At 44.3% G+C, this 24,707-nt stretch overlaps 1 protein-coding gene across 4 annotated transcripts; it reads left to right on the forward strand.

Moving 5' to 3' along the window:
• The first annotated feature begins 3,200 nt into the window (after window positions 1–3,200).
• SLC37A4 (solute carrier family 37 member 4) lies at window positions 3,201–24,603 on the forward strand. Of its 4 annotated transcripts, none has more exons than XM_044997107.1 (9): window positions 3,201–3,338; window positions 8,098–8,608; window positions 10,542–10,774; window positions 12,665–12,908; window positions 14,413–14,571; window positions 15,484–15,569; window positions 17,875–17,988; window positions 21,555–21,693; window positions 23,107–24,603. In XM_044997107.1, exons 2-9 carry the CDS (start codon window positions 8,461–8,463, stop codon window positions 23,271–23,273), a joined length of 1,290 nt encoding a protein of 429 aa, XP_044853042.1. In that variant the 5' UTR covers window positions 3,201–3,338; window positions 8,098–8,460; the 3' UTR covers window positions 23,274–24,603. The 4 variants fall into 4 exon arrangements, with proteins under 4 accessions (XP_044853042.1, XP_044853041.1, XP_044853044.1 ...); XM_044997106.1 differs by lacking the exon at window positions 3,201–3,338 and adding an exon at window positions 4,086–4,501; XM_044997109.1 differs by lacking the exon at window positions 3,201–3,338 and adding an exon at window positions 6,726–6,746.
• The last annotated feature ends 104 nt before the right edge of the window (window positions 24,604–24,707 follow it).

Consider the following 24,707-nt stretch of genomic DNA (forward strand, 5'->3'; position numbering starts at 1 on the left):
TATGCTACAGCATGACTGAGGGACTGGGCCAGCTGACGGACAGTGTTTCTGGCCTGGATGACTTCACACAGACCCATGAGTACCACATGTGGCCTGGCTATGTCTACGTGGGGTGGCGCAATGAAAGCACCACTGGGGGCTACATTTAAATCATGTTTGAATTTGATCAGATCAGAAACTTCACCACCATGAAGGTCTGTGGCTTCAGGGGCACCTTTCTTGGTAACATCAGTGAGGGCTTGTTGTGGCCTTGTGTCTCAGGACGTGTGCCTGGCTGAAGAAGGCATGTTTTAGAAAGGGACTAGGGCTCTGACTTTGTCATGTGCCTCTGAAAATGCTAATGCAAGGCCTTAGGGACTAGGACACAGTCTGCCCTGCATTGGGAAGGGGGGCTTTGCCAAGAATAGCGAACATGAGTGATGCAAAGCTACACTGCTCACTCAGCTGCGCCATGCCTCCTCAGCCCTAGCCACTAGCCCCTGCTCTGCTCTGCTGACCCACTTACTATCCCTGCCTGTGGGTGACTAATGGGCCACTTCTGTCTGTAATCACTATGTTTCTGTGACCTGTCAGCTAGTGACTGGAATGAGACCAAAGACTCACTCCATTTGTGACCTCAGACAGTGGCAAGTTTCCTATGATGAAATGCTAAGGAAATGTCCCCCAACCCCTTCTCCTGGGGCCCCTTGACAAGCTAGGCTTCTAGGTGAGGGTGCCACCAAGGGCGTGATGAGCACAGTGTTCCCTGTGTGACTATCTCAGCGTCTCCGATTCCTATTGAGTTGCCCTGGGCTGCAGGTGCTGCCAGCCTGTGCTGGTGTCAAGCTCACCTGGGACTCTGTTGCTGCCATGCACGTGCACTGCAACAACATGTTTGCCAAGGGGGTGAAGATATTCAAGGCAATTCAGTGCTATTTCTGCTCTGATGCCAATGAGTGGGAGCCCAACACCATCTTCTCGATGCTGGTGCTCGATGATGTCAACCCCAGTGTGCAGTTCATCACTGTGCCCTTGCTTTATTGCATGGCCAGTGCCATCAAGTGCCAGTATTACTTTGCTTACACCTGGATGATGTTCAGTGAGATCACTTTCCAGTCAGGTACTGGCAAAGGGCGGGAGGATTGGGTCCTGGAAGCCACAGCATCCATGTCAGGGAGCAAGGGAGGCATAGGTCCAGGGAGTGCCAAGTGCCAGACTGGATCACACCTCAGATGCTTGTAACCTAGTCTCCTGTACCTGACAGCAACAGCTGCTGCAGGGGAGGGTATGAGAACCCTGAAGTAACTGATGTGGGATAATCTGCACCTACATTAAGGCTCACTGTGATCACTAACAGACAGGCTTAATCCCAGAAGCAGGAGGTTCAGTGTCCCTTCCCAAATGTTTATCATTAATTATGGTAACTCTGGATATTTTTGATAGCCATATAAATATCCGGTCCCTTTTTAAAATCTTGTTAAATTCTTGGCCCCAATGACTTCCTGTGGCAGTGAGTTCCACAGTCTAATCACGTGTTGTGTGGAGGGGAAAAAGTAAGTACCTTTTATTGACTTGGAATGTCTCACCTTTCAATTCCAGGGAATGTCCACTTGTTCCTGTGTTACAAGGCCCTGAGAAGAGTAGTCCCCTATTTACCCATGAAAAGTGGGTACTGAGGCTACTGTGGTACCAGTAGCTATAGCATTCATCCTGTGGAGGAGCAGGGTTTTGAAAAGAGAGCAGCAGCGTGCAATGGGAACCTTCTCCTGCACCCTGCTCCTAATGATGGATTTGTGCTTGGAGGCTTTAGAATTTAGACTTGGCTGAGTTGTGGTAACCTGGGCTGGAAAGGACTAGGAACATTTGCAGGGCCAGGTAGAGTTGAGCAGGTGCTCTGTGACAAAGTGTCACAAAGGAACAATCCATTCTGCCCTCACATGAGCTATGACAGACATGTGAGGGTCACTGACTCATCCTCAATTCTGTTTCTTAGATGCAGCCATGTACAACAACTCCAGAGCCCCCCCTGAGTCTCCTGTAGCACCCACTGCTTACAGTATGTGTGATGCAGTATGTGAACACTCTGTGTGCTTAAGAGCCTAGTCCCCATCAGGTCTGCAGAGGTGGCACATTTCTGCAAGGAAGGACTGGCCACTGGATAAAATGCAACCCTCATATAGACCCCTTGAAACATATGCCACTCTATTAGAATAAGGGCACCAGAAACCACCTCCAGTCTGAGAGTAACAGCTGCTGCAGTACCCAGAGATTACTCCAATATGGGGAAGTGCTACTTCATGATGATATGGACATAGAAACACCTCTCATGTGATTATACGGCCTGTGAGTGCCTGCTGTCAATCTAGATGTCAATCTGATTTAGTTGGGGATTGGTCCTGCTTTGAGCAGCGGGTTGGACTAAAGATACCTCCTGAGGTCCCTTCCAACCCTGATATTCTATACCACCTGCTGTACAAACACAAAACTATGCCACTGGCAATTGATAATGGAGGTAACCCTTGTTTATGAAGTTTTGCATTCTCAGAGCTTGCTTCTCTCCTTGAGTAGGAACATGTACTGTAGATTACCCATACTTGTGCTGTCTGACAGACAGGGTGACCAGATGTCCCACTTGTATAGGGACAGTCCCGATTTTTGAGTCTCTCTTATATAGGCTCCTATTACCCCACCCCCCTCCTCCCGATTTTTCACACTTGCTGTCTGGTCACCTCCTGCCAGAAGCAGCAGGGGATGAGGGCAGCAGCAGGCCCAGCCCTGTGTCAGGGGGGCAGAGCAGCTGCTTCAGCGGACAGGTTTGCACAGGGCCAGCGCTCGTTTCCCTGCGCACGCGGGTCGCTGCATGGTGCCTTACTCCGGAAAGACCCGCTCCCTACCTGGTGTAAGGGGGGGGCGAGGTCCTCCCCCGGCTTTGTAACCCCGGGCAGCGCTCGGCGCGGCGGGGCGGGAAGGTCTTTCGCACACAGGCCTGAAGAGCGGCGGAGGCCGGGCCGGGCCTGGCCCTACCTCAGCTTTCACCGGCGCCGGGCGGGTCCCTGCGGCCGGGAGGTGCTGCGGGTGGGCGGGAAGACGCCCCGGCTACTTGCCGCGAGCCTGAAGGAGCCGCGCGCTGCTGTGACGTAGACTGCGGCACAATTCTCCCTCAATACCCGCCCACGACGGCAATCCGGCGAATCACCACAGGCGGGGGAGGTGCGGCGTCCCCGGTAGATCCCGAGGAGCCCTATCGTCGGTTATGATTGGCAGAGCTGGTGACGTACACGGTTGCTGACCAATAGGCGAGCGGCGTGTGTCTAGCGGGACGAGGCGGGACTTCCGGGCGGAAGCGGCCGGTCGAAGAGGTACGGGGGGGGGGTGTCAGGCCCCCAGCTCTTCCTCGGGCTTCTCACTCCGGCGGGTTCACCCAGGCAGCCTCGTCCTGCTGGGGTGCCGCGCTCCGATCGCCACTCATGTATCCTCCTCGCGAGATAGGCCACCAGCCACGTGCCCCCCCCTCAGGCTCATCGCCCCCCTGTCCCCCCCGGGCCCCCGCCAGCCAGACCCCCGCGGACATACACCAAGCACGAGAGCCCCCCCGCCACGGAACCCCCCTCCAGCCAGACCCCCGCGGACATACACCGAGTCCCCCCTCCCGCCACGGAACCCCCCGCCAGCCAGACCCCCGCGGACATACACCGAGTCCCCCCTCCCGCCACGGAACCCCCCTCCAGCCAGACCCCCGCGGACATACACCGAGCCCCCCCTCCCGCCAAGAGAGCCCCCCGCCTCGGAACCCCCCTCCAGCCAGACCCCCGCGGACATACACCGAGCCCCCCCTCCCGCCAAGAGAGCCCCCCGCCACGGAACCCCCCGCCAGCCAGACCCCCGCGGACACCACAGCCGCGTGATCCCCCTTCCCGCGGACATACACCAAGACCCCCCTCCCGCCAAGAGAGCCCCCCCCGCCACGGAACCCCCCTCCAGCCAGACCCCCGCGGACATACACCAAGCCCCCCCTCCCCCCAGCCATGGAACCCCTTTCCTCATGGGGCTCTCAACCACATAACCGCTCCACAGGCCCCCAGCCATCATCCCCCCCGCGCCTCCTACCCATGTGACACACACCCCGACCAACTCTCAGGCATATAACCCCACCACAGGCATACACAGATTTCCTTCTTGAGGCTGGCATGTAACCTCACCCACACACAAGTCCCTTTCCCCACTTAAAGCCTGTAGTCCTTGCCCCATGTTGCCCTCCTCCGGAGTTCAGCAGGAGTGTTTTGCTTTCTGGCATTTTGCTTGATATCCATTTCCTGGGTGAGCTTTCACCTCACGGATGAGCAGCTGAAGAGACTTTTATATTTAGTTCTTGCCCCCTCCCAACCCCAGACCCTTATCTGTATTGATGCAGCTCCAGTTACAGCAATGCAAGCTGCCCTGGCGCCACCATTCATCTAGTTCTTTGGGCTCAAAGCAAAGCTAACTCAGTGTTTGCTCTGAACTTCACACTTTCCATGCTCAGGTAGGGAAATTAATATGTTACCATGGATAAGAATAATGTCTCTGTTAGAGTAAATTCCTGGTGTCAGGAACTTGTGTCTTTGTAAAGTGCCTGGTACACTTTCTGGTGCAGTATATGTAATGATATCAGACTTGGGCAGCATAATTTTTTGCATCCCAGTCTTAGTTATACAGGATGTCTTAATGTTTTAAATACTGTGGATGGATTGTTAAAGGGATTGGGTGAGTTAATGAACCATTATACGAGTCCCCTTCTTTAAAGACAACATCTGTTCGCAAGAGGGGTCTGGAAGGAACCTCCCCCAATCCTCATCCCCGTTTGTATGGCTGTGTTGTGGGGTTGCTCAACTTCTTCAGAAGCATCAGGTTTAGCTGCTGCTGGAGGCGGGATAGTGGACATGAAACAGGAAGAGGTTAGCTTTTAGATTTTTTAGGGTATAGACACTGTTTCTTACTGAAGTGCCTAGCATGATGAGGCCCTGGTCACAGTTAGGCCTCTAGGTGCTATTTTAATACAAATAGTAACATGGGCTGATAGTGTTCACTGTTACAATGGAAAATGAACCATTTCATCAGTGTAGTAGCATTGCATACTGCTCAGTCTTGGTGAATCAAACCATATCATATGCACCTTATAGTCCTACATACTTTTTGCTGATGGCTGTTACATACTTAATAATGCCTAGAAACCACGATGATAGGTATGTGGGAAATGCATAGCTAGAGAGAATTGAATGGCTTTTCTGTGTGGGCTGATTTTGAAGCAGGCAGGGCTGTCAAGCTGTGACAGATGGAATGAAATGAAGTTTTAATTGTCTAATTGAAAAACACAGCGAAGCCCATCAGAAGAGCCAGATGTTTGTAAAACTGGCTGAAAATTTGAGGGAGTCTTCCCTTGCTGGGTTCTTACATTTAGAATCAGGTTTCTAGTTTACGTTTAAAATCAAATAAACCCTAATGGGGAAAATATGTGAGAAGTGTTTTTTAAATATACAGTCAAAATGTTCCTCATTCCTCGTGTTTGAAGAGGGGACTGCTGCTCCCTACAGACTTTCCATGCTTGCTGGGAGCTTATCTGTGGAAGTGCCAGTCTTCAGACAAGACCAACTTTTTAATCTAATTCAAAGGAGAACAATTTTTAAAAAACTGATTCAAAGCCTATCTTCTGCACTTTCACCATATCCCATTAGTTGGGGTGAGTGGCACTTATTCTTTGTCTCCAAGAGTTTCCATCAAGTGCATCTTCCAATCTGACACAGACCTTTGTCACATCCTCCTTCAGTATCTTGAACCACCTTTTACTGGGTTTTAGCTGTATGCACCTAGAATGTGGTAGCCTTTGCCCATTTTCCACAGCTGTCAAGCAATGTGGTTGCACGTTGCTGCCGGGGATGCTCTAGCACTGTACTGATGTACTCCTTGCAGATGAAGACCCACAGAACTTATACAGTTGGCACAGCTTTTACAAACTGGCTGGCCAGGCCTTATGTTCTTGGTATGAAATCAGACTTTTTCTTCTAGGAGGCCCACCTTTCTCACCTCCACTTTCAGTTCAGAACACTTCCGCCAAGAGAAGGCCAGTCGAAGGAGTTCAACAGTCAGAGACAATGCCAACTTTTGAATATAACTCAAAGGAGAAGTTTTAAAAACCTGATTAAAAGTGGTGTGTGTGTGTGTGTTGGAAAATCATAGTGCTAATGAAGCCTTTTTGTATTAGGCCTGAGTGAACCAAAGTTATGCTATGCTTGTCCAAACTGTGTTGGAAAGCTTACAGAACTCATTAGACTGAAGGCCGTGTATCTACCTAAGTCAGCTATTTCGCTTATCAGTTTTGTTTGGCTCCCCAAGTATATGTTGGCTCCCCAAGAGCATGCAGCTGTGTTCCCATGTACGTCTTCAAGATATTTAGTACAAAGGGTCAACAGATGTACCTTGTTTCCCCTTCAGAATGACAAATGTATCCTCAACAGCTGTATGTCTCTTGTAGCCCCCACAAAATGATATATGTATCCTGCGTACCCAATTATCCCCTAACAGATACATGTACAGGTTCTACAGGTCAACCAAATGACGTAGACGAACGTAGGCTAAGTTGTTTGTTACTAGGTATAAAGGTAGGCCCATCTGGCCATGTCAGGTGTGTCTCTTTCTCTGGCACTAGCCGAGAGGAACACCCGCTCAGCTGACCGATCAATAAAGGGTGTGGTACTTGTCTTCCTGTCTCCGTGCCTCCTTGGTGTAATTAGGTAAGCTCCGGGGAGAACGGGCCCTTTTGGCTAACATGTGTGTGTGTTTGTTTTATGGTTTGTTGTTATTTTACTATATGTTTGGTTCCGACTTGGTACTCTGTATTGTACAGTATATAAATTGAGATATTGCCCCATTTGCAAGGAATTTATATTCTCAGCATTATGTTTATAAAGTACTTTGAAGATGAGTAACTGCATATGAATGTTAAAAATTATTTTTCATAGTTCATAAGATTTTCTTTCCATGGTGCTGCTCAGGTATTATCCCCATGGTGTCAGGGCATCTTTTCTTTTTGGTTTCTTTTGAAGTATTGATTGCACTCCAAAATGCAAAATGAGCTTGAATGCAGTTTCCTTGTTCAAAAATTGTGCAATTGCTTATGGGCTGAAGACTTGCATCAGAACTCCATGCTTGACTACTTTTCATTGTTTTGCACATCCCTTTGCTCTCTGAATTTCTGCATTCATTATTTCTCAGGCCTCATTATGTAGTCGTAGGCAATTAGTGCCCCAATTATCCTTCTGTCTCTATTAATGAGTCCTTATTCGAAATGTAATCTTAGTGTAATTCTGTTGACTTCAGTGGTTTTACACCTAGGATAAATGTTGCCCTGTTCTTTGCTTTTTGTCCTGAACCAAGTCTTCTGTCCTGTTGCATCTGTCTCTCTTTTGCACTCCCTTCCCCCAAAGTTTTTTCTTTACTATTCTAGATACAAGAATATGTTGCTCAGCTATAGTTGCATCACTTTCTCTAGCCTGTAAATATATCTGTGGAAGATTCCAGGAAAGGGGATTTAATTAAATCCATGCAATCACTTGCAGATTCTGAAAATGTGACTAAGACTGTGACACAGTCTTAGGTGGGTGATTATCTGTGTTTTATCCACAGAAAATAACATTAACTGAGAGAATTACAAAACTATCTTGGAAGATGCATTTAATTTGTTTCTGGAAATGCTTATTACATTAGCATCCTTCAGATTGGATTAAATTTCATCTTCTGTCTACATATTCATTAGAGTGGGGAGAGGCTAGCTCTGTAATATTGAACCAGCTAAAAGAGCAGAGAAGGTCACAGCTATATAATACCTGTGGAGTCACTGAAAAGGAAATCAGAAACTAAATGCATATTGCCTGTTGAAGTTGCAGGGCTTTAATCTACCCTGTCTGTTCCTTGTAGTGAATCTAGTTTAAGATTGTTTCTGGGAAAGGGATTGATTGATTTCAGTTTGTCCTGTTTGAGTTCAGAGGTCAGAGGAGAGTTACTGAGCAAGGGTCCTCTAATCTTTCCACTTTGCGTATAGTGCTGCTTATCACAAGCTAACTTTACTTTTTTCTTTTTCTGCAGGTTGATGGTTTTGTCCTGAATGACGAGTTCCCTAAGTTAATCATTCTCCAGAAAGCAGCTGTAAACAAAACGGAGAAGAAAAGAGAACATCAACAAAGCTGTAGCTCTGCAAAATACCCCAGGATGTGAATTCTGATGAGAGTCCAGCCTCCTGTTCAGACACCCTGATAGCTGCTGTTTTACTTTTCCTTGTTCAAAACTGCTCTTTTGTTCCAACTTTTATTTACAAGCAGTTGCTATTTTTTTAAATCTTTTATTACAACTATTCACTACAGCTGTGAGCTGAATTTTAAAAAAGCAGGACAACTCCTCCTATCAACAGGATTTTTCTTTTTTTCTTGGAGATATTACTCTGAATTTACCATGGTGGATAAGGGTTACAGTTACTACCGAACAGTGATATTTACTGCCATGTTTGTTGGCTACACACTGTACTATTTCAATAGAAAAACGTTTTCATTTGTAATGCCCTCAATCATGGAGGAAATAGAATTGGACAAAGATGACTTGGGTAAGAACTTTCTTTGTGATAGAGTTTCTGCATGTTTTCTCTTGGTATATATCTGGTTATTTTGTGTTACCAGAATCTATACATTAAGTATATGTTCTATCCATCTGAAGAAGTGGAGTGAGAAATCACCTACTGTAGAATTTTGATTAATTTTGCCCTAAAAACTCCATCTTTAACATCTAGGCCAAATCTGTATATCTTTATTCATGTAAGTGCCTATAGTGCTACTGACTTCAGTAAGACTGTTCAGGTGAGTAAGGCAAGTTGAATTTGGTCTATATTTTGTAGTCAAAAAATCTGAAGTGGTAGTACATGCTTTGTGTGCCTGAGTTATAATATCTAAAAAGGACACTGCCCATTTAAAAATCCATGTATCTTTTAAAAAGATTTTCTTCCTTGGTTATACCACTTACATTATTTAAAATTAACTGTTGTTGCCATTGGAGCTGTTTCATTTGTTGCATTTTTACTCAGCTTGGTCATTCAAAATAATTTAATTTCATTTTGTGTGTAGTTAATTTCCCTTTGTAAATCTGAGGCACTAAAAAAATGCTACAGTGTTTGTTTAAAGAACAAACACATAAACACCTTGTTTTTGTAGGAATTTTTACAGATCCAAAGGGAGACTTCTGTTGAGTTTGAATTTTTTTAGTAGGGTGTTTTGGCCCTAATTGACATGAAGTGTCCCCTTTAATTGTTCAGAATGTTCACTTCAAAAAGTCACTTCTTAATCAGCAACAGTTGAAGAAATAGAAAATGGAAGAGGCCTATGAAGTAATTTTGTCTATTCTCTGATATTGTAGACTTGATCTCACATATTGGAAGCTTTTGTTATGTCAAAACAGTCTCAGAACCAAGCAACACATACAATTGAAAGCAATCTCTCTTTGATTCATTAAGCTGAATAGACTGCTCCAAAAACGAGTAGTGAAAAAAACACTGTAACCCCAGTTACAGCTTAATGAAACAAATGTAGAGCCCTTGTTGAAATATGATCAGGGATGGCATTTGGTTTGGGGCTCAAGAAGACTGTAGATTGAGAGAGATTTGCTAGGTAAAACATTCCAAACATGGTCTTGTTTGAAAAATTCAGTTGTTTCCTCTAGTCTTGGTGAACCACTATAAACCTTTAATGCCTAAAAAACCTTAAATCATTTCAATAGCTTGGCACTTTATTGTGTCCTTCATGTGTCAGTGCTGGGTGTGGAAAGTAAGATTAAATTGACGATCTGTTATGCTGATTATCAGAATGCATTGACCTAAGGTGAATATTTGAGACAAAATGTTAGCAGTGCAGGTGGATCTATATGGGAGTTCAATTAATAAACACACAATCCTACATGGATTAACCCTTGGTGCGGAATAAAAGTGTCACAAGGGGAACCAGTGTAGAATAGCTATTCCACACTAGCTGTTTCGGACTTTTTCCCCATGTAGACAAGTCCTTAGTCCAGTAAACTGGCACAGTTGCCTAAAGAGATTGGGAAACACTTTATTTGGAGATGCCTATTGGTCGCACTAATGTCTCCTCTTGTATATATCATTCTTTGTGCTCAATGCTTTATGGTTTACAAACAGCATAGGATGGTTGGATCTGTAGTTTGGTGAAATTATAAACTTACAGTCTCCACAACTATGGTGGAGTTAAAGAAATCTCTATGTGCTTTGAAAAGAAAAAAAATACTGCTTTCCATAGTCTTTATTTATATCTCACTTCAGGTACTAATAATATTAAAGTCTATATCCTGCTTACAGAAATACTTTTCTGGAAACCAACCAAATAGAAGGCTGTTGTCATTCTAATAGTTAGTGGAACTGATTTGTGCCTGAATGACAACTCCTTGAATGTGCTCCAGTAGGAACATGGCTGAGTTAACAATCTTATTATAAAATGTGTTAATAAAGTATGCCTTTGGTTTCTAATTTATTGCAGGTCTCATCACTAGCAGCCAGTCTGCAGCCTATGCCATCAGTAAATTTATCAGTGGAGTCCTCTCTGATCAAATGAGTGCCCGCTGGCTCTTCTCATCTGGCCTTCTACTGGTGGGCGTAGTCAATGTTGTCTTTTCTTGGAGCTCTACTGTTACAGTCTTTTCAGGGCTGTGGTTCCTGAATGGGCTGGCACAAGGACTGGGGTGGCCACCATGTGGGAAGGTACTGCGCAAAGTAAGTATACTTTGAAAATCCCCCTTTTTTTTTGGCAGGGTTGCAGTACGCGATTTAAACACCAGGAGTAGAGCCAAGCCTAGCCCTGGCAGAAAGTAAGCACAACACTTCTGAGCTTGCTGCGTCAGTTATTTAAGTAAAATATTGCTTGAACCCTGGCATCTCTCTCATTACAAATTAAGTGTTGACCAGGGGACACTGAATAGAGGATGATACAGGAATGATTGCTCGGTGTGAAGTTCATAGCAGCACTTGTCCTAACTTCTTCCAGTACTGTATGGAGAACACTGCAGGGGTCCTTGTGCTGGGACCATAGGTGAATTCACAGCTGTTCCAACTTCTTCTCGCAGGAAGTGCAGTATAGGTAGGGCTCCAGGCATGCTGTCTGTGGGTGAACTCCCAGCTGCTCTATCCCCTGCCCTTCTTGGAATAAGAGTCTCATATGCCTCCAGCTGCTTAGTTAAGCCAAGAATACTCAAGTTGGAGAGTTATTTATTCCATTCATTTGTTTTAAGCATGAAGATTTGGTTGTTGATTTTGGTTAATTTGTTAAATCTCCCTAGCAGCAGAATTTGTAATCATAAGAAACCCCAGTTGCTGGATTCCAGCCCCTGAATTGTGAAGACAGAGGCACCATAGCCTCTTCGCTCTAGTAGTTGTCCACTGCTGAAAGAAGGAATGATAAGTAAAGTTTGGTTTGAACTGGCAGTGGGCACATGAATTATAAATCACAAGCCAGATCATGTTGCATTTCAGGATATTTTGGGAGAATGATATGTATCCCTTCTGCCCCTAAGAGAGAAAAAATCCAGTCTGCCTACACAGAATATCAAGTGACATACGGAACACTGTGTGAGCAGGGCCTCTGCTGAATTGTGTGTTTGTTTAGACAGCTACAAAAGCCACAAATAGATAATTTAGCAGTGTGAAGAAATAAAGCTTGACATTATGAAACTAGGGGCTGGTACCTATGGTTCCCTGTAGGCAGGGACAAAGAAGGCGCTGCCATGGAGAAGGTCACGCCCTTCCTTCCATACGAACATTGGTAGGAACCTCCCTCTAAACCAGCAGTCCTATTTCTGTCTCTGTGCAAGACTAATCCTGGCAATGGGATATGTAAAAATGAGGACAGGTGCACATGAGAGATGGAGGACTGAACAACTAATCACCTGGATATGAGGATTCTCTCCATAAAGTCTTTATGCTTCTTCTGATCTATACTTTGGTCAATGAATGGAGCTGGGAGGAAGATGCCTTTCATATAGGGCTGTTTATACACAGTAGGGGAAACTCACTGAAAATGAAGACAAAATATCAAATAACATTTCCAGAAGACTGTCAACAAAGTATTTGAATTACATGGGGCCTGATCCTACTCCCTTTGGCATTAATGGAAGTTGTACCATTGACTCCATTAGAAGCAGGATTGAGTCACAGCATTCATTCTGTCAGCAAGGGCCCAATTTGTGCGGCGCTCCCTCAGCATCCACTGCAGTTAAGGATCAGGGCCCTAAAGTTACAAGCTGAAACCTTGGTTTATCCCCTCATCTGGTACAAAGCAGGCAAACCTTTTCAGGATGACAGCATCATCAAATGAGTTAGAGAACTTCCTGTACCTCCATTTCCTCATCTGTAAATGGGAATAATACTGACCTACTTCACAAGGTAGGGGTCTGTCAGGCATACATCATTAATGTTTGCAAAAAGCTCTGAGTTTCTTGGATGGAAGGGGATGGAAGAGTAAAATATTTTTCAATCTAGTTTTATAAACCTCTGTCTGCTAGGATCTGAATTGTCCACCAAGAGACTTAATTGCAGGTTTTAGGATCTGAGTGTAATACCCATTCCATGGCACTTTGCTCACACTCTCTTTCTTTCCCTGTTGCACAGTGGTTTGAGCCTTCCCAGTTTGGGACGTGGTGGGCAATTCTCTCCACCAGCATGAATCTGGCTGGTGGCTTGGGCCCCATTGTTGCTGCTCTGATGGCTCTGCGCTACGACTGGCGCACAACTCTGTCCGTCTCTGGCTTCATCTGCGTGGGTGCCTCCTTTGTTTGTCTTGTCCTGATTAAAAATGAGCCCTCAGATGTTGGGCTACCGAACATTGAACCAGGAACCATGAAAGGGAAAAAAGGTGAGCATTAGACTCCTCATCTTACAATTAAGGAGTGCAGACAGCAGGAGGAGCAAGAGGAGATGAGACGTTGTACCAAAATTTAATAGTCTGCATGTCCCTCCAGCTCCTTGGTGCTGGAACAAGCCCTTCCCATTTTGTGAACTTGGTGCTCATCAGCATTTAACTCCAGGTCTGCTTGCAGTCGTATACTGTTAGAACACTTGAGGTATCCTGGCTAGGGAATACCTTGTGTGTGTCATGTGTGTCTCGCAGTGTGAAAGTATTGGTGCCCTGGATTGTGCGAAGGACTGTCTTCTAATGGAGTTTCGTAGGGCAGGAAAAGATCCTAACCCACTTTGACATCTATTCCCAGCTTTGCCACTGACTCTGTGGGACTCTCAACAAGTCACTTCAGCTCTATGTGCCATAGTCTCCCCATCTATAAAATGTCTCTATGATAATATTCTTCTGTTTCCCCTGGGGTCTTAAATTATATATGTCGTGGTCTGAGATCCTCCATGCCAGAGAGGGGCAAAGTAGAGCCTTTTGCGGGACTATTTTTAATCTTGCTCCCAGCCACTCCTGCTATTATGGCAGCAGGCCCTGTGGGACCTGCAGGATCCCAATCCCACTGCAGCACTCTACGCTAATCCCGCGCAGGGCTGTAGTGCAAAGCATTATTATTTGTTCCTTACTGAGCAGCAGAGAGAAGTGCTGCCTTTGGCATGTCCCCACGTCTCCAATAAACAGAGAATTCTGCCTCCTGTTTTGTTGACCTCTGGTTTGAGCGGACTCTGCTCAACATTTGGTGTCCTGAACTAGGACATCTAGTTAATAAATGTTGCATCATGTCCAATGAATTGATCCTTCTCTTGAGAGCAAAAGGGCTGTTGCAACACAGGGACTGTCACTGGATTTAAAAGCCTACAAAAAAGTATTTCAAGTACTGACTTCTGTATCACCCTGTAAACCTTTTGCTGCTGGAATTGGCATTTGATAATTGTCGTGGGAACATAATTCCTACCACAATGTATTTTGGGGATATGAGTGTTAGCATGCATAACTGGCAGGTTCATGTAAGAACTGAGCAGCTAGCTTAAATGCAATGTCCTTTGTGGGATGTACACAGCTTCTTTCACTGACTAGTGAAGAGGACTAGAAACAAAATCTGGAAGAGCAGACAATATGTTCTCCAACATCCTCTATCGGAAGTGTTCACTGGGAACCACAAGAGAGCAGAGTTATGGAGAGTAAAATGGAGCTTATTGATGTGAGCTTTTTAATTAAGTGGAATAAATACCATGGACAGGTTTCTTTGTACACAGCAAATGGGTGGTAGCAAGGCCGATCACCTCTAGTTATTATGAACTATTTCTACATTTAGAAAAGCCTTACTGTTACAAGGCTGCTCCCACTGCACGCAGAATCTGCTCACAGATCATCCTACCCCACTGCTGGGTTGATTGTGTCCTATTGCTATGTCCAAGCGATGTAATGCTATTTCTACTAATTCTCCTTTCAGGCTCATCCAGAGATGACAGCACCCTGGCAGAGCTGCTACTCTCGCCATATCTGTGGGTACTCTCAACTGGCTATCTGGTTGTCTTTGGAGTGAAGACATGCTGTACGGATTGGGGTCAGCTCTTCCTGATTCAGGAAAGAGGACAGTCTGCTCTTGTGGGTAAGACACAACAGACTCATTTTAAAGCTTAAGGCTCTGATTTTCAAAGGTGCCTTAAGGAGCAAGTGTCCAATTCCCATTTTAATGGCATCTGAGTGCCTTTGAAAATACCAGTCCAGATTATTAGGGTTACTGAATGAAACAGGGGAATGGTCAAGAAATGCATGCACTTCCTCATTAGGTCACAAGTTCAAATTCAGCCCAGGTGTGTAGTAACGAATAGTGCTCATCAGCTATTTGGTGGCATATATGAAATCAGTTTGTGTGTCTGACCAGTTTCTAATGACCAAGTGTCCATGACCAATTAATCCCCAGCACAAAGGGCACAAATTGGCTCCTTTGTAGAGATTCCAGGGACTGACTAAGTCATGGCGATTGAACAGTCTTCTTACCTCACCCCAACGGGTCCTCTTAAATCAGGGGTTCTCAGACTTTTGTACTGGTGACCCCTTTCACACAGCAAGCCTCTGAGTGCAACCCCCTTTATACATTGAAAACACTTTTTAATATATTTAACACCATTATAAATACTGGAGGTAAAGCGGGGTTTGGGGTGGAGGCTGACAGCTCACGACCCCTCCCCAACATGTAATAACCTGCCTGGTTTGCACCTGCTCTGTGGATAGAGAATTTCAGTCTCCTGGGCTGTTGGTGTGGCACTACCTACCAGCTCTTAATTCAAACACTACTCAACTAAAAACAACAAACAATATCAGATGCTCTGAGAAGAACTGGGGAAACTGAGAGACAAGGCAAAAGTAAGCATTTTAGGGCTAGTTACTGCATTCTCCCTGATACCGCCTTTATACTGAACTGCTCCCTGTGCACAAACATAAACCATTAATAAGAAATAGTTTTGGTGTTTCCTCCATGGACCTGATTGTCTAACCACTCCCCTATCCTATGCTCTAGGCAGTTCTTACATGAGTGCCTTGGAGATTGGGGGCCTGGTAGGAAGCATCGCTGCTGGGTACCTTTCTGACAGAGCAGTAGCACGGGTAAGTAGCTTGGAACCTTGTCCACTCCATTATTCTCAGTAGCAAAGCTGGTAGATCTCAGTGTAATAGCTGGAATGTCTGGTAACTCTGAACTTGGAAGTCCCAGGGGTGAGAGAACTGCAAAGGTGAGAGGTTGTCACGCTGAGGATATAAAATGCAACCTTCCTGGGTTGCCAAGGGATGCTGATGCAGAGTCACTGACACTTTAAAATTAGTTTATTTTTTCTTTCTAAACAGCTGGGATTTTCCAACAGACTGATGGAAGTTAAGTGCCTATCTCATCTAGGCTTCTTTGAAAGTCCCAGTCTGCATGCTCTGAGCCCAGCAGTGGGGGTAGGGAGTATGGGCACACACCATACCAGAGGTGGTCACTCTCAAAATCATTTTCTGTTCCTTGCCTCCCCGAAACTTCTGATGTTTGTCTGAAACTGTATCTGATCTGCTGTGGTTTTGCAAAATACAAACCAGGGTCTGCCCTATACAAAGAGTTGGGGTAGAGCTATAGGTCCAGTCCATTAACATGTTTGATAATTTCCAAATCAACGAGTCAACAAGCATATGGAAACTTGGCCTGATGGGTGTGGTCAGAGGCCTAGGACTGCTATGCTGGAGTCCTGTACTAGTGAAGGTAATGTGGGATTTACTGCTGTCAGTAGTGGCACCGTCTAGCATTCAGTTGGAGTAGGGGAGGCATAACATAGATTGTGTTATGGCAAAACTCCTGCTGGGGCCCCTTTCTAGATCATGGAAATAATAAACATTACTTTAAAGCAGAGCAGCACAAAAATGGGTCTATACTGTGAAAATCACTAGCTGAGACTTTCCAACGTCATCTTGGTCTCGTGTGATTAGTAGACACTTCTGCAAAGAGATAAAGCTACCTATGAAAAACACATTAATTGACATGATAATATAGAGACCAATATACACTAATCTAGAGCTCATTGGTTTCATTCTCAGAGTTTTGTGCAACCCCACTTCTCCAGTTCACTTCTTGTGGGTATGCACCTCTTCACTTTTGCTCTCAGATTCTCATTCAAACAAACTCCAAAACACAAAGTGAAACCTCACCTGAAATTGTTAGAACAAGCAGTTTCCACCCAAAATAGTAGTTCACCTGATTTAAAACTCGGCTAGGGTAGTCAAAGACTTGCAAGTCTGGATTGAGTTTTTTTTAATTAAATTGAAAACCAGGTGAATTTTGCCTGGTTTTGTTACAAGTTTATCACAGCCCTATAATTAAATCACGCCTCTGGTGTCCATAAGGGAGAAGCTTTGAGGAGATTTATATAGGTCACTCAAACCAGATTAGATTATAACATTTTGTAACGTTACCATTTTATTCCTGCGGGAATTAAATTCATCTGTCTCGCATAATTTTTAATTTTCCCGCCTAAAAAACATTTTGCCAAAGTGCGGCAATTCCTCCTTTTGTCCACCAGAGGCCGCTGTGGCGCCAGAAAAGCCTGCTGCGTTCTAGCCCCACAACGGCCTCTGGTGGGCAAAAGGCAGAACTGCAGCACTAAGGTAAAATTCATTTTATGCGGGAAAAGACAAAATTCTATGCGGCAGAATCCCCCAGGAGTAGAGTTCATCACAACACCCTGCCCACAAGGGCACACAGGGCTGCTGTGGGGTCACAGACAGTTTCAGATGAGATAACCGGCTCTGTGGATGAGGGGAAAGCAGTGGATGTGCTATTTCTGAATGTGGCATTAGTGTGACCAATACTGGATTACTTTGTCCAGTTCTGGTGTCCACATTGCAAAAAGGATGTTGAAAAATTGGAAAGGATTCAGAAAAGAGCTACAAGAATTATCAGAGATCTGGAACATATGCCTTAGTGAGAGAGAAGAAGCTCAATCTATTTAGTTTATCCAAAAGAATGTTAAGAGGTGGCTTGATCATGGTCTACACTACAAGTACTGTTACCTACGTTGGGGAGATTTCTGATAGAAGAAGCCTCTTTAATCTAGCAGAAAAAAAACAATGAAATAGAGTGGTTGGGAGCTGAAGACAAATCAACTAAAAGTAAGGTCAGAGAGGATAATTAACCACTGGTTCAACTGACCTTGGGACATAGTGGATTCCACATCATTTGGAGTCTTTTGGAAAGACATCAGTCTTGATTTATAGATATACTGTATCTCAACAGAAGTTATGAGATTGAAGCAGAAATTACTGGGTGATGTTATGTTATGCCACTCATCACTCCCTTTTGGACCTAACTTCTGTGAATCAGTTGGCATTAGTAACTCACATATTCTGTGTGCATTCTCTCGCTCTGTTCCAATATGTATTACAGGTGGGTCTGTCAAGTTATGGGAATCCTCGGCATGTGCTCCTGCTTTCCATGATGGCGGGAATGTCTGCTTCAATGTACCTTTTCCGGGTCACAATCACAAGTGACTCTCCTAAGGTAACCCATACACAAGCAGTTTATTCTCATGCACCATGTGGTGTGACAGAAGAATTGATCAGTTTTATTTAGATCAGGGGTGCTCAAACTGGGGGTCAGGACCCCTCAGGGAGTTGAGGTTATTACATGAGGGGTCACGAGCTGTCAGCCTCCACCCTAAACCCCGCTTTACCTCCAGCATGTATAATGGTGTTAGTGTTTTTTAATGTATAAGAGGGGTCACCCTCAGAGGCTTGCTGTGTGAAAGGGGTCAGCAGTACAAAAGTTTGAGAACCATTGATTTAGATGGTGGTGAATGTTCTTGCACTCAGGCACTGACTAGCATAGGTTACAGGAGCAGATTCCTGTGTTATGGCATTGGAAGTTCTCCATAAAAATGGTACAAGTTTGATGCCATGTTGTTTTTTTATTTGAGTACTGACAGCATGCTCAGTGCTGATCAAATAAAGGGAGACCCAAACCCATCTGAAAGAGTTCAGTCTAGCTCTTAGCAAAGCATGTTCAAACACTAATAATGATTTCTGGGACTCTGTTTAAACCTGTAGCTCTTCCTCTGACTTCATAATTTTTTTGTAAATGACTGTATAAAATTCCAGGACATCCTCTTTGACAGATTTATAAAATGGATAGTAGTATAGCTTTCTGGAGCCCTGTTTCAGAACCACCATGTCTGGTCTGGAAGTTATGGATTTTATCTGCAGCTGAGAAATGTAAAGAAGCATTGACAGCCTGAAATCTAGTCAGTTTCACTAACTCAACTAAAAATAGCTCCAGGGTCCTAGGCTTGCCCCAGAGTCCTTAGCTAATTTGGGTGATTTTATTTTCACAATTAGTTTTTTCCCCCCTCTCCCTTCTGCTGTGTGAAACTCCCACAGATGAGGAGAGACTGTTTCCACTGCAGAGTCAAATTGACTATACATAGTGCTGCTAAATGTACAAAGTAAACAAACTGAAATAGAGAAAATGTCTCCTCTGCTCTCTTTCAGTTAAGTTATTTGATGTGTTGTGTGTAATAGTGTAACAAGGTGGCAGGGATAAAGGCTCTTCTGCTGAGCCACCCTGTTGACAGGAATTAGAATCCTGCAAAAAACTGCCGAGTAAGTACTGCTGATTGCTTGTGGCAAGTGCTGCGTGTTAGCTCCAATAGCATATAAGGGAGGTGGAATCAGCTCCCAGGAGAAAGGGAATTGGGCTCTGAGACAGAGCTGTCTCTGCAGGGAAGCTATAGGAACAGTCATGACAGGGAGAAAGTTTATTTGAGGTTTATGTTGTGGTGGTTCAACTTCCAATGAAATCAAACTCCAAGAAGGTGGTAAGTTTGAACTCTAACTATGCAGGGCAGTGTGGGAACTCCACCTGTTCAGGTAGCTAAAGTGTTAAAGCTGATGGTATCCCTTTTAATGGTGAGGATTTTGTTAGTAGCAAGTTTGACAGTTCTCTGCACCAACCCCTGATATTTGTATGTTCTGTTTCTCTTTCCCTGGTGGTTGCCAAACAAATGGAATTTCACTTCTACCCTTTTTAATGTTTCCTCACTTCTCTCTCAGGAAAATGACCTCTGGATTGTAGCCTTGAATCCTCTCGGTGTCCTCACAGGCTTAACAGAACAAGAGGTTTCTGCCTTGTCTTTCTCTCTCCCATTCTGCCTGTTTCTGCTTTTACTGACTCTTTCCTACTCTGAAAGGTTGGTTAGTTCAACACGATTTATAACCAGGGCATTATGAAGAGTGCTGTAAGTTTTCTGAAAGAAGCTTCATCATTTCATATTACTAAACTGACAATCTAATAAAACCAGTACTAAAACACCGATAGATTCTGGGGATGTTTACTCTTTAGATGAGATAATCAGTCTGCACAACTATTAATAGAAGTCTTATGGCTAAGGCATAGGACTTGGAATTCCAGACCTGTGTTCTATTCCTGCCTCTGCCATTGACTTCCTTTGACTTTTGGCAAGTCACTTCCCGTCCTCCTCTTTGCCTCAGTTTCCCAAACAGTAAGATGGAGATAACACTTTATGCCCAATAGGGATGTTGAGGCTTAATTCATTAATAGTTATACAGCATTTTGTGATCCTCAGATGGAAAGTTTTAAGATGGGCAAAGAATTATAAACCCTTTATGGGCCTCAGATTGGTGCTATTGCTTATGTACTTTTCAATGCTAATTTTTGTTGGCGTAAATTCCAATCTTGGGGTATGGCTACACTTGCGAGTTGCAGCGCTGGTGGAGGCTTTCCAGCGCTGCAATTAGTAAGTGGCCACACCTGCAGGGCACTTCCAGTGCTGCAACTCCCTGGCTGCAGCGCTGGTCGTACACCTCACTCAGCATGGGGAATAAGGATTGCAGCGCTGATCATCAAGTGTGGCCACACACCAGCACTGTTATTGGCCTCCAGGGTATAAGGGTGTATCCCAGAATGCTTTTAACTAAATTACTCCCTTTGTTTTGTTATGCAGCCTCTCTTTGTTTTGTTGTGAACCTCCGGAGCTCTGTTGCTACCGGAGCTGCTTATCAGCTCCTGTTTGCTGTGATCAATCTGTGAACAATCAAATGAGATCCTCCTCCCTGCGTGATTCACAGGGGTTGAGTGTTTGCTTTGCTTGAGAGAAATGGGGGGAAGGGGCAGAGGGGGGAAAGAGAGTATGTTGGATGCAGGCTGTTTGCAGTTAACAGTAAGGGGGTGGGAAAATTTTCTGATTTTGCAGTGTCAGTTCCAAAAATCCACTCTCTCTTTTCCCCCCCGGTCCCTGTCACACTGCCCCACACCCCCCTCTTTTGAAAAGCACGTTGCTGCCACTTGAATGCTGGGATAGCTGCCCATAATTCATCACTCCCAACAGCGCTGCAAATGTGGCCACACTGCAGCGCTGGTAGCTGTGAGTGTGGCCACACTCCAGCGCTGGCCCTGCACAGCTGGACGACCAGCGCTGCAACTACCAGTGCTGCAGATTTGTAAGTGTAGCCATACCCTTAGAGTCCATGTTCAGGCAGACTACCTTTTAATATAACATTGCAGGATTTTCAGCTGACAAAATAATGGGGATGCCTCAAAATAGGTATAAATGCCTTTACCAACATGTCGCTGCAACTATAATGCCCTTTAACCAACACTGTTCAGAATGATTTTTTAAAAGACTACTATGCAGTAAACACCTTTGTGTCATTTCACTGTAACTTAAAGCTCATTGAATAGAACTTTGACAAAACACAGCAACCACATCTTCCTATTTAGAGTGTTTCATATTGAGACCTGGCTATGTGACAGTTCAGCTGATTATTCAGAACCATAGATAAAAACAAAGTTCTTGCTTGGAAGCTGATAATGTGCTAGCCAATGCAGTCAGGGATGCATTCAGTTATAAACCATCTTATAAACGTGTGGCAGAGCAGACTGTTTCACATGGTTAGACTTCATATCCACTGGCCAGGGAAGCAGCATCAGCCACAACAAATGTTTAGTTTGAAATATATTGTAGACAGGCCTTTATACATTTAGCCAATGTCTAACCAATAGCAGTCAAATTTAGGGATCCCATTCAGATTTCTCTTTGCTTGTGTTGATAGCTGTGGATACTGATTCTAGGAGCCATCTTTGGGTTTTCTTCTTATGGACCAATTGCATTGTTTGGAGTGATAGCAAATGAGAGCGCACCTTCCAACCTGTGTGGCACCTCGCATGCTATTGTTGCACTACTGGCCAATGGTGAGTGATACTCCCTCTCCCTCACACAAAAACCTCAAACAAACCTCAGAACCTTTATTCTGTAGCAGCAAGAAGCCCCAGTTCCTGATGATCTTAGTCTGGCAAGATGAGATTTCAAATTGGCTCTAATATTCTTGATAAGATTAATTGCTACTTAATGATAGGTTGTGTCTCAAGCAGCGCAGCTGAGAGAATTGGAAGCAAATGGCTGTGCAAGTGAGTCTGTTTATTCAACAAATTAAGTGGGTCTCTGAAGATTTAAGACTGTCACTGAGCAACTTCCCTAATCTCATGCTTGATTCTCAAAATGTTTCGTTTCTGCTGCCCACCATGAAGGGCTCTGTGGGCCCCATTGAAGACTGCAGTCTGTACAAAACCTTTAGAGACTGCAGATATCCATATTCTTAACGGGTTGGATTTAGAGATGGATAAGATGGACAAATGTGAAGTGCATCTTTTGTGTTGGGCCTTCTGGGGCCCTGGTCATCATACGTCACCTTTAAAGACTTCTTGTTAAAAGTCCTTACCATTGAAACCTGGGCCTTTACCAGTCCAGTGAAGATTTAAAGATAAGAGTCCAGTGTGCAGAGGGTTAACTTGTTAGGGAAACAGTCCACATACATTAATATTCTCTTTAAGATCTTTCTAGTCTTTTTTTTTTTTTTTAAAGTCAGTAGTCCAGGAGTTGCCACCAACATTCTGAGATCTGGACCAGGCCTGAGTCCCTATAACATCTGGGTCACAATGAGAGAGATGGTCCAGTTGAAGTTTGGATCCAGACTTCCCCAAAGTGAAGTGGTGTTTAACTCTGTATTTTTGGATCAGACATATTTCTGGTCACAAGTGAAAACACTGCACTGTTTAATTGTCTGTCCCTCTTGAGAGACTTCATTTTCCATATGTACAAATTTTGAAAAGCTTTGCCAGAGCAGAAAGTCTGTAGCAGGTAAGGGCTCATGTGTATATCAGCTGCTTGCGCCGTGACAGGTTGCAACTCATTCCTTGCTTTCATAATAAACATTTGTAAATAAAGATAATTGCAACCACAAAACTTGTATCTTCTCTGATAGCTGAATAGGAATAACTTGCTCCCCTGAGTTTTCTGGCAGTGAAAACCTCCAGTGTGGAGGAAAGTGGGGCTGTAGCCCATTCACTGAGGAACCCTGAAGGAGTGACCCCAAGAAAAGAGTCTGGGCTACTGACTAGCTCTGTTTCCCCAGGCAGGACAGAATTGCTCTCTACTGTATGTTATTAGTGCTTTGTCCTTTGTTTAAAATATCTCAAGCTATCTGGTTTGAAGCATTTTTATAACTGAAGGGACAAGCACAAAGAACAGTGTCAGTAAGAGAAACTGTAAGGTTCTGCTGCTATTAGGACTCTAACTCTGTTCTCTTCTCCCCATTATCCTTGCAGTTGGTGGTTTCCTAGCTGGATTGCCTTTCAGTACTATAGCCAAGCACTACAGTTGGGCCACAGCCTTCTGGGTAGCTGAAATAACGTGTGTCATCAGCACCATAGCCTTTTTCTTGTTACGGAACATCCGCACCAAGATGGGTCGGGTACCCAAGAAGATTGACTGACTAAAGATGAGCTGAAAAGGTACTAAGGATGCTCCAGATGCCATCTAGGGATGGCAAATGACTACTCACTGGCCTGGTACTGAGTTTCCTAACAATGCAGCCTAGAGCAGAATATTTATCAAAATATCATTTAATTTTAGTCATTTTCCTGTTTAGAAAGGCACAAGATCTTCATTGGCTTATGTTTTAATGCCTACACAATTTGTGGTTGTTCAGTTATAGTTTACATCTCATGACCTCACTTTACCTCTTACTTAAAGTACTGGTAGTCTTGATTGCTAAGCTAGAAGTACTGCAGAAAACTGGTATCTGGTACCTGCCTAACCTTCTTGCTGCTGGCCTCAGATGTAGTGTTACACTCAATTCACCCTCATTGCTTACAGAAATATTAGCGTTAGCCACCACTGAACCTATTTTCATTTACTTCCACTTGCTGCTGTAGGTGCAGCTGTGACCCAGCTTACTCTGCCATGAGCTACCTGCTGTGTCTCCCTCCCCAGAAGCAGAGACTGCTAGCCTATTACTAAAGCAAAACACTGCTTCCCCAGCTATTGTCAGAGACTGAACAGTTACTGGTCCACCTAGTTCTGCAGATCCCTGCCATTGCAGCAAAATGGCTCCCTTTTCAGTAATGGCAAATGAGTAAAGTCCTTCGAACTCCATTCAAGAGATGGAAGTACTGTACAACAGTTACTTTTTCTTGTTAAATTAGTCACTGTGGCTAACCTCGGAGTATTAGTGAACTGCAAAACAGATGGTTACCACCAAACAGAATAGTACTTCCTGGGGTACCAAGGAAATTGGTTCAAGCGTGTATGCAGTAACAGCATTAGACACATACACACTTTGTACAGCTCCTCTCTTTCTGCATTATCTAGAAAAGTCTTTAAAAGAGATTTTTATCATTAGTTTGTAGATTTGTATAAATAACAATCCAGGATATTGTCAGGTGAAAGTTTAAATTTCTAATGGCTCCAGTTCGCTGAACCAGGTACAGCATTTTTAGGTTAAACTACAACATAGGGGCTGCTTACTATTATGAATGCTTGTTAGCAGGACCATTGCTCCTTGGTAGTAAATATGTCATGTTACCAGACTTTTCTTATCAGGATTTTTGTGTGTGTTCTCTGCAGGCTTTTAGTTATTTAGAATGCCTGTAGATAAGCAAGAACCGCAGCAGCCACCACTGTAAAGCTACCTTGACATAAGATTGGTTCTGTCAATCCTAAAATGGCTAAATATTGTACAAAAGTAAACTACATTTGATACTTAAGCATGAGTATTAAGAAATACTGTTTACCAACGGGGAAATAAAAATTGGAGCTCTGCAGTGGAAGCATGAGATTTCTTGGGCAAAGGGATCAAGAAAAAAGGGGGAGCTCTTGCGCAGAGGCCAGTGCTGGATGCAGGACATTCCTCTTTCTACACTGAGCA

This window comes from Mauremys mutica, chromosome 22, assembly GCF_020497125.1.
Source record: "Mauremys mutica isolate MM-2020 ecotype Southern chromosome 22, ASM2049712v1, whole genome shotgun sequence".
In the NCBI taxonomy this organism is placed as follows: Eukaryota; Metazoa; Chordata; order Testudines; family Geoemydidae; genus Mauremys; species Mauremys mutica.